Raw genomic sequence first — 10591 nt, 5'->3', positions numbered from 1 at the left:
ATTTATACCTCCATAACATAAGTAGGTAATTAGGGACATTTAGGGTTGTTGACACATAACAATAACAATAACAATAACAATATGTTGCATGTTATAAATAAATCTAGTTAAATAGATAGAAAATGAGCAATTTATCACAATAAATTGGAAACTTAAATAATATATGGGAATAATAAAAAAATACAAGACCTTAAAGTTTAAAAAAAAATATCATTTTCAACTTCTAAATAGGAAAAAAATAATGGTACCTACCATTCGATTCCTTACATTTTATTTAAAAAAAATTGTATAGCAACAATATACATACAAACGCAATATTTCACTGACAAAATCGCAATTTCCTTGTTTTCCATATATCGAAACCTGATCGAAACGGCTTCTAACGTTACATGGTGACGTCACGATGTATTGCCATTTTGTTAGAAGCGTTTCGTCACTAAAGTGCGGGTGCCAGAATTTGACCATCATTCATAAAAAAATGTCAAATACCCTATTAATTACCTCAGATATTATAAGCCTTATGTATTTGACGTAATCAAGACATCAATTAAATCATCATAAAAACTCGTTTTTTGCCAAAAGTGAACCATCTTTATTAACATAACCACTCATTTGAGAAGATCCGGTACGATACAAAGACAGAACCAGCCAAAGGAAATAAGACTTAAAAATTTACAGCATAAGGTATAAAATGCTTTGCTGGTGACGAATAGTTTACAAAGAACTATGTCTAGCTTGTGGTCAGTTTGTAATTAGCTGTAGATGCGTATGGTCATCATTCATAGTACCATCGTAAATTGACAATACGTACACCTTATTTCGACGACCTAAGGTCTATTTCTGATCAGTTCCGAGTGTTTAATTTCTGTTAACCTATAAAACATTTATTTTATTCTAATAAATATGACCTATTAGTGATATTCTCGTGAAATAAGACATAATACTTGAATGTAATAGTGATTACAATATAAATACAATGTATATATTGTATTTGTGTGCTTGTGTTAGTGTAGTGGTGTGTTATGAAGTGCCTCCTGCTAAATTGGAGGCGATTTATCCTAAAGGGCTGAGGGTGTCTGTCCCCGGTAAGTATTTTCTTAGGCTTTTTAATTATTCTACTTCGTTGCTTGAAAATAATCTTGACAGCACACGGTCAACGAAGTGCTGCAAATCATTGAATCGTTCAAAAATAATATCCTCCTAAGGCCCAAGGTCCTACCTATAAGTACCTCTTCAGTTCGATGAAATTTAGACCACATTCAATTGGAACAGAGTTGCATTTCTTTTGTTTCGTTAAATTTTCAAACAACTAAAAATCAACTCTATTCCCTGCACTATAGGTTTAAATTTCAGTGACCAATTTTGGGTTTTTCATTTCTATGACTGGGCCTTAGGAGGATATAGTAAAGACTTTTGATTGTACAGTTAACTGTAAAAATATGGGTGCACAAATCATCTCAAAAATATGTCCCATAGCTCTTATGTCAGCGAATTAAGAACTATGGGACATATTTTTGAATAAGTTGGCTACACCCATATTTTTACAGTTGACTTTACAATGTGCTGAGACTTTACATGACATGACGCATGGGCAATTTCTTAAAGACTATTTAAAACAGGATAAATTACTTGATAATTGTTTGAACAGTTTCTTGCGGTATCCGCTGATGGTCAATAGGTGTGCTAAGTATGACGTCAAAACTATTCACGAGGTCACCGTACTTATATGTATATATATTACATCAATAAAATCATTTAATTCACGACTTCTTGGTATATCATCGTATATAATTATGTTGAATTGGTTTATTATATCATAACAATTAATGGTTTAACTGTTAGCAGTCTACACGTACTCTATACGTCTTTTTGCATCATTATAAATTGATTAGAGCAGAATGCTTCAAGTCCAGTATCCTGGCATAGGTACCTATTTAAATTTTTATGTAGTTTGGCAAGCCATTGGAAGTATTTATAGTAGCTATCGGTTTTTCGTTGAATATAAACTGCAATACAACTTATATTCTTAGAAAAGTTTGGCAAACCCATTTTGTCAGTTTTTTTTTATCACTGATCAACTCTTCGCGCCTACAATTTTAACACAAGCCTTAAGAGCCCATCAACGTGCACACTAGCGCCACAGCTAAATAATCGTGATAATTTAAATTTAACGAGAGATATTAAGAAAACCGCTGCGTACTGTATTGTGTATTTAAGTACCTTTTGAATACATATATCAAACTAGTTTTTATGTTGCTGGATTTGTCAATCTATGTGCGTCCAAAGTTAAAAGGGCCGTTTTTGTTTTGAGTTCCTAGATTGACGAAACGAGCAACATAGTAACTAATTTTTTCAATATCTTTCGTTAAATTTAAATAATCACGATTATTTAGCTGTGGCGCTAGTGTGCACATTGATGGGCTCTTAAGGTAAACGTACTAGTGCTCGACATGCTAATGCCCAATAGATGACACCTTGCTGTCACCGCTATTGACAATGACTTAAGTTTCAAGATGACATGTACGGGACCGCGTCGAGCACCAGTACGTGAATCTTATAGAGATTACTGTACAATATTTATTTATTTTTATTTTATTTGTCCTCTAGATGATGGCTTCTCTCTCTTCGCCTTCCACGGCAATCTCAACGTGGAAATGAACGGCCTCGAAGGAGGGCAATGGTCCAGAGACATCACCAAATCCATTAATGGAAGATGGACGTTCAGGGACCGAGAGGCGCAGCTGAAGATCGGGGACAAGATATACTTCTGGACGTATGTGATCAAGAACGGACTGGGGTATAGGCAGGATAATGGGGAGTGGACTGTCACAGGTTAGTTGAAACAACTTTTTTAGGGTTCCGTACCCAAAGGGTAAAACGGGACCCTATTACTAAGACTTCGCTGTCCGTCCGTCCGTCCGTCCGTCCATCCGTCCGTCCGTCCGTCCGTCCGTCCGTCCGTCTGTCTGTCACCAGGCTGTATCTCACGAACCGTGATAGCTAGACAGTTGAAATTTTCACAGATGATGTATTTCTGTTGCCGCTATAACAACAAATACTAAAAACAGAATAAAATAAAGATTTAAATGGGGCTCCCATATTCGTTTGTGTTTAAGAATAAAAATATCTCTTTTTTTTCTATAAAGTTGCGATCTATAGGGGTTGTTACTGCAATGCTCAAAGAGTGCAGCACGGGCCCACAGGTTACCAGTTCGCCAGACGATATCAGCCTGTCAGTTGTTCGGAACTGTCACCTTTTGCGATTAACTGACAGGCTGATATCGTCCGGCGAACTGGTAATCTATGGGCCCTTAACATCGCCATATCTTGCTAGTCGGTAGAGTTGGGCAGGCTTTCCAAGATTATAAATAGCGGGTGTCCTAAGGTGGCTATCATACTGTCCCGCATACTTGTGACAACCATGTTCCGTATGTTACGACCTTAAGGTAATTATTAACCAACTACAAAAAAGGATGTTTTTTTACACTCTAGCACACGACATAAATCTTTTGGCTTTCAACAGTCAGGAAAAAAATCGCAATCCCCTATGGTTTTTGAATAGCTTTCCCTTTCCCATCCAGAATACGTAGATGAAGCGGGTAACCCGGTCAACAACGAGCAAGAATACATACCAACCGGGTTCCCCTGCGCCGTATCTACCACGGAAGTCTCGATGCCTGGCTATGTCTGTAAGGGGCAGCTGTTGTTCGAGGATAACTTTAACACTGGGATCGCGAAGGGCAATATTTGGACGCCGGAAATCAAGTTTCCTCAAGAACCAGTGAGTAATATGGTTTTAATGCTTTAACGTTCTCCTAAAGATGTTATATACAGCTGTTATTTATACTTATATGTCCTTCCAGAGCATTAAACTTACCTGCCAACCTACAAAACTTAATTTGGACTTAAAATTTCATGCCTATAGCTGCTTAGCTCTTAAATTATAACTCAGACCTAAAATCCGGCTTATTTTCGGCGCCTTATCCAAAACAGTGCACGCAATGAGGGAATGAGGGATGTTAGAGCCAAAAAATACCCCATAAATACAGGTTAAAAATAGTAAGATCTTAGTACCGTAAAATGGGGTGAGTTGGGTGAAATTTGACTTTCAAACCTCGATAAAATTTTATTTTTACATGTGAAAACTGAATGGTGTATATAATAAGTGGTTGGGACGTTTGTATTTTAGTTCGTATTTTATTTTGGGTAGTTCCATTTCATAACTTTGACGATAAAGAGGAAAACCCACCTCACCCCGTAGTGCCTCGTATTTGGGGTGAGAGGGTTTTTCATACAAAGGTGATTTTGGAAGATTGTTGGATCGATTTCTTTTTTTATGAATATTACCTACTATAGCTCCATTTTAAATTGGAATACATTATTTTTGTAGCAGTAGCCTTAAAAACCCACCTCACCCTCAATCCTTCTATCCCCATTCATAACCCATAGCTCCCCGCGAAACCTACTCACCCCGTTTTACGGTATCTTAACTTCTTTTCGTGGCCCGTCCCGACACACCGCCTGTATAAATCGACAAAATGATCGAATGCAGCCTGTATATTCCAGCGACTAGAAAAATACGATTGATAATATGATATCTATGATTTGTATGATTATTCCACACCTTGTATACGTATGATTATTCCAAGGACTAAACCCTTAGAACGCCACGCCCATTGTCGCAATGAATGAAGGTTGATTTGATATTTGGCTGTAGCCGCACGTCTTTCTCAAGGCGGTAATGGCTCACCTTATATTAAATATGTCAAGGACCTAGCACTGGTATCAAGACACCCTGTATACTATGTTGACTAGACTATTGCTAGAATATTTTTGATAAAATGGCTAATCATTAGTTTTTTCTCATTCAGAGGATTCTCCATTTGTTCTTATTCACAGGATTATCCATTCAATGTGTATTTGAGCGACCGCAATATGCGCGTTCAAGATGGGCGGCTGATCATCCAACCTTTACTTCTGGAGACCAAATATGGAGACGACTTCGTAAGGCAGTCTTTGGACCTGTCCACTAGGTAAGTTGGAGATAAAACTGCCAATGGAGAAATTGGAGAAGGCCCATTCATTGCAGGTTTTAAAAACTGATTTAAATTGGAGATCCTAAGAATTACCTTGATAAAATGATATCACCGTCAATATGCCCTTTATGATTGACGATAACTAAAAAATAATTCGATGCAGGAATCTTGGAGGAAGGAATAAAAATAAAAATAAATTAAATTATCATAAATTTCGACCATCTAACCTACCACGACTACTAATTGTTATCAAATCATCTTTCTATAATGACCTGATAAGTGATAACAATGGGATCTCAAATTCTAATTTCAAACAAACCATTTTTTCCAAATCTGGTCAGCGGTCTTTGAGAAATCAGGGAATACACTCACATAACAATGGGGAAATATGTAAACAAAATTTCCGACGAATTGAGAAAACCCTAATTTGAAATTTTTAAGTCGATAAAAAGCAAAGTCAGGTCATAAAAAGTAATTTCAGATGTACCGGCCCACTGGGCACGTCGCTATGTGAGCAAATGGCCTCTGGACCTCAAATACTGCCGCCCATCATCACAGCCAAGATCACCACCAAGAATAAGTTCAACTTCAAATATGGCAGGGTCGAAGTCAGCGCCAGAATGCCTCTGGGGGACTGGTTGTATCCAGGTAAGAACTTGTAGGTCTCTAGGTCTACCAGGTCTCGTGCAGGAACTGTAATCTGTGACCCTTTACTGGAGGCAGTATAGTACCCCCCTGTTTTTTAAGCGCGAAATGTGAATGTATAATTATGTAAAGTTTAAGTTTCCGATTTAGGCCATAAGATGGCCTACAACGAACAGTCAGCAGCAGAAGTTGCTAAGCGGACCAGGTGTTCAAAATGATCTTGACGCGACTTTATTGTTAAGAGAATAAGAGCGTGTCAAGGTAATTTTGAACACCTCGGCCGCCTAGATACTTCTGCTGCTGACTGAACAAGTGAGTGCGCGTGAACTAAAAACCGATACGTGATATTAGACCTCCCATTTTCCTATCAAACTTAGGCTAGTAAATATTTTCATTATCCAACTATCTAATCTTTTTCTATATTTTAGAAATCCAGCTGGAACCTCGGGACAAAGAATATGGCATATGGAAGTATGCCTCGGGTGTTCTTCGGGTCGCGTGTCTGAGAGGCAACAAGCAGTATTCTAAGCAGCTGTATGGGGGACCTATCATGTGCGATACGGAACCTTACAGGTACGAAACTCTGTATCAAGTATAATTTAATAGCTATGGGTACTCATACATGAAAAGTTTCGATAACGGCGTAAATTATCCACAGCGGAAATTTCAGAAAATTCTCATATTTTTGCATTGGGTACGAAATTTTCTAAATTAAGTATAATAGAAATTTATGAAATTAGTGAAATTTTCCTTATTATTGTGAAATATTTCTGAAATTTTAATAAACTACGTTTTTCAGATCAATGCATTTGAAGGAAAAAATTGGGTTCGACAATTGGAATTCAGCTTTTCATAACTACACATTATTATGGGAACCAAGTAAGTACAAATACGCAATTGTACAAAATTAGACCATTTTACATTGCTCTCTTAGATTTTAAATGCACTTTTAAACATATCCTTATATCGAAGGCATCCTTTTTTTTATTAGCCTCCTTATTAGCAAAGGCCTCCCCCGTTTTCTCCACCCTACCCTGTCATCGGCATTTTCCCACCATTTGGGGTAGAATGCGTCTAAGCCGTCCCGTCATCTCGCCTTTTCGGTCTGCCTTAAGCAGGCCTACAACGTCTATGGTGTTCCGTGGGTCCCACTCAGTAACCATTTCGGCCCACCTTTCCGGCATCCTTAAATCATCAACTGTCAGTAGACTTTTTTTCTCTCAGCTGTTATTATATTTTCAGCCGGCATATCTCTGTACGTGGACGGAGAGGAGTACGGGTCAGTCGAGCCCAACTTCTACCAGAGCGCGAAGGACTACAACGTTACCGCCGCGTCCAGCTGGCTGAAAGGTTCCGTCATGGCTCCTTTCGATAAACTGGTACGTCAAGTAATTACGGAAAAAATAAGTGGGGGGATTTGGCAGGGACACTCCTGTAACCAAATAACTATATCAATATAATCCTCGGCACGTAAGCAAAACCTGCGCAGAAGTCGATTTATAGGTCTCACCTGAGGCGAGGGTGTGGCGGGGCGCGACGCAGACGCACCGCACGGTTCCACGGCAACACGGTGGCAACCTGCGCAGTAGCGATCATGTCGTTTTAATTACGTGACGACTATAAAAAAAAATCCACAAAGCCTGAAAACTCTTGATTAAATCCCTTCTCACCTTTCTTTAGTATGATAATTTGTATCTGTTTTAAATTTATGAAGACAAGTATTTGCTTCATCAATATTCATCATATTCCTAGTGTTCTCCCGATTTTTGCCAATCATCATCACCATCCGAGCTTTGCTCTTGTCGGTGAAGTAATCGCCAATCGTTTCTTTCTTGTGCCAGTCTTTTAATTTCCTCATACGACGCATTATATTTTATTTGGCTGATTTTATTTGTAATTCTAGATTTCCCTTCTTCTCTTGTCTTTTCAATCCTGCCTTCCAGAATGTTTAGGAAAAAGTTGTCATGCCGTATCAGGACTATGACTAATCAGGAGTCCTACCATCATGCCTCCATTTTTGCCAATATGCCGTCTCTTTCTTACCCTAAAGCCTCTTTAAACTTGCTGTTTTTTATAGTTCTACGTATCCCTCGGTCTGAACGTGGGCGGAATACGAGAGTTCCCAGACAGCGCCAGTAAACCGTGGAAGAATCTTTCCAGCAAGGTATGAAATTATAAATGAACCATTTGAAACGTCGTAAGGTGATTTATATATATGTACACTGAACTGAATAATGTACCTGTGGCGTCTCCTCTGTCACTGACAACGTAGTGCCACAAAGTTGTAACAGATGGCGCTAGCACGTTCTACATCACGCTTACGGAGTTTAGATTGTCTGATGGGACTTTGGTCCCCAGGCACAACACCCGCCTGGAGAGAGTACTCTCTATTATGCCTCTCTGTCTTTTCCACATACCTATCACAACACTCGAAGGACATTGGGGCGACGTTGGATTTTCATATCACCGCTCGCCCCAGCAGATCACAATGTCAAATAGTGATATGCCATACACCATTGGCAGATGGCGCTAGCTTTGTACTTACATCGCGCAATAGTTTTGTTATTGTCATTCGTAGTTAATATGAAAGTGGAAAATTCTCTTCCTTTACATAATTAGACGGAGAAAAACGACTACAATGAATAAAGGATGACTCACGTTAGACCGGGCCGTGTCCGGGCAAGAGCTTCCGGCGCATCGTTTTCTATGGAAAGCATCACGTGATCGCCTGTCATGTCATAGAAAAGTATGCGCCGGAAGCTCCGGCCCGGACACGGCCCGGTCTAACGTGAGTCATCCTTAACTCCATCTCATCTCAGCGAGGGCAAAATGATGAATTATTTTGTAATCTTTCAGGCCATGCTGAATTTCTGGAACAGCCGAGACCAGTGGTACTCCACGTGGTACGACGATACCAGCGCACTGCAAGTGGACTACGTGCGGGTTTACGCTTTATAGAAGAATGAAAAATAAAATAAAATTATGCCTTCTTTGGCAGTAGTAAAAAACCTAGAAATTCGTGTGACGTAATTAATGGATGACCCCTAAGATGAATAAAGTCTAAGAAAAAAACGTGCCTCGGAAATCAAGAAAAAGTAATTCTCGGATAGATGGCGCACACACCTTTGGCCTATGGTCGGCTAGATGGCGTTGACGACACCGTTTTATATTTAACAATTTTAACACATAGGTATCAGTGAATGAACATGGGTCAAAATCATATAAAAATAATAAAATCATTTATCCATATATATAATTTTTTTCGATAGTTTTATACGTTTTCATTTTCATTTTTAGTCGTGTGTCGATAGATGGCAGTAAATTTACTGTGACTACAAAATTTACTATGACAGGACCCCTCCATACTATCTATTCTTTTTGGTACTGTTAAGAAAATCTAGACGGTACCTACTCTTGCGGTAGATGTCGCTAGTCTTAAGACGTGTAAATAATGAAACATGTAAATCTTTCATTGCTTAATTAAAAAATTAATACTACATGACATTAATAAAAAGCATTTGTTTCATATTTGCATTTTTATTGGCAATTATATAAACCTACTCACTTTCAGAACATTTTCTTAGTTTACTTACAAAAAGAGAGTATTTCATAACAAAGTCTTGTACTTACTCATTCTTATAGTCATGTCAACTAAAGCTCGCATAAAGGATGACTAACTTTAGACCGGGCCGGGGCCGGGCCGGAGCTTTCGGCGCTTTGTTTCCTATGGAAAGCACCACGTGATCTCCGATCAGCCGTCATAGAAAATGACACGTCGGACGACTCGGCCCGGGCACGGCCCGGTCTAGCGTGAGTCATCCTTTATGCAGTAAATGGGTAACATTGAAACCATTCAAAAAGGTAAATCATGTTTAATATCACGAGTTACCTGCAAAATTCATTGTGCTACTATTTTCTCACCCACCACAGCATATTTAATACTTACCTACTTCAAACGTCATACACAATATAAAAAAAATAATCATTTTTATTTTGATAATCATGGTAGAAATTCGTATATTTTTGAAATCATTGCAAACTCATTACGTAATTGTCTTTTATGAAATAAAATCATCTAATCTAATCTAAAATTTGATAGATCTGTATCACAGTCAAAAACATAATAACGAACGTCATCAAAAGTGACATCTTACGAAAATTAAGTGAACTGAGGATATTCTTTCTATTATCTGTCCACAGCAACCAGATTAACCCCTCAACTCCCCACGGCCAAATTTGCCGGCCAAAAACAGCCTTTATGATTTAAATGTTTAAATCGATTTTTCTACGTCTCTTATGACTAAGTCGCCGGCTTGCAATGCATTTGCAATGACTAGCCCTTATTCATAAAATTTTACGGGCCTAATTTAGTTAAATTATGTTTTATCCCTTTCTTACAAATACATAAGTCAAAATGACAGATAAGGACAAACTATTATTAGCTAATTGAGGTTTGTAGCGCGTTTATGAATAAGGGGGTTAGACGGTAGGAAGAGAGGGGTATGCAATACATTTTTTAAGTTCTATCTATACTCTGAATCTTTAGGTATTTAATAAAAGTAAACAAAATCTACCCTCGAATGCCTTCTTAAGCCAGCTTTAGTTGAGGGTAGATGAAAACATTACATGATCAAATAATGTAGGTTGAAGTCAGGTCGTTCAGTGACAGATCCAGGCGGTTTTGTATCTGGTTGGTTAACCAATAAATCTTACAACTACCCGAAAATTAAAAAATTGTTTGTTTACTTTTATTTAAATACCTAAAGATATAGCTGGTCAAGCAGATCATGTCAGTAGAAAAAGGCGGCAAATTTGAAAAATGTAGGCGCGAAGGGATATCGTGTCATAGAAAATTTGAATTTCGCGCCTTTTACTACTGACAAGATTTGCTTGACCATCTATACAGACTA

At 38.2% G+C, this 10591-nt stretch overlaps 1 protein-coding gene across 1 annotated transcript; it reads left to right on the top strand.

The window, feature by feature from the left end:
• The first annotated feature begins 885 nt into the window (after nt 1-885).
• LOC134795685 (beta-1,3-glucan-binding protein 1-like) lies at nt 886-8676 on the top strand. Its single transcript, XM_063767616.1, has 10 exons — nt 886-1085; nt 2608-2832; nt 3582-3781; nt 4900-5033; nt 5518-5684; nt 6110-6254; nt 6481-6560; nt 6924-7060; nt 7759-7845; nt 8538-8676. The coding sequence occupies exons 1-10, from the start codon at nt 977-979 to the stop codon at nt 8637-8639; spliced, it is 1386 nt and encodes a 461-aa protein (XP_063623686.1). The 5' UTR covers nt 886-976; the 3' UTR covers nt 8640-8676.
• The last annotated feature ends 1915 nt before the right edge of the window (nt 8677-10591 follow it).

Source organism: Cydia splendana, chromosome 12 (genome assembly GCF_910591565.1).
Source record: "Cydia splendana chromosome 12, ilCydSple1.2, whole genome shotgun sequence".
Taxonomy (NCBI): domain Eukaryota; kingdom Metazoa; phylum Arthropoda; class Insecta; order Lepidoptera; family Tortricidae; genus Cydia; species Cydia splendana.
This window is presented reverse-complemented; position numbering and strand designations above follow the sequence as displayed.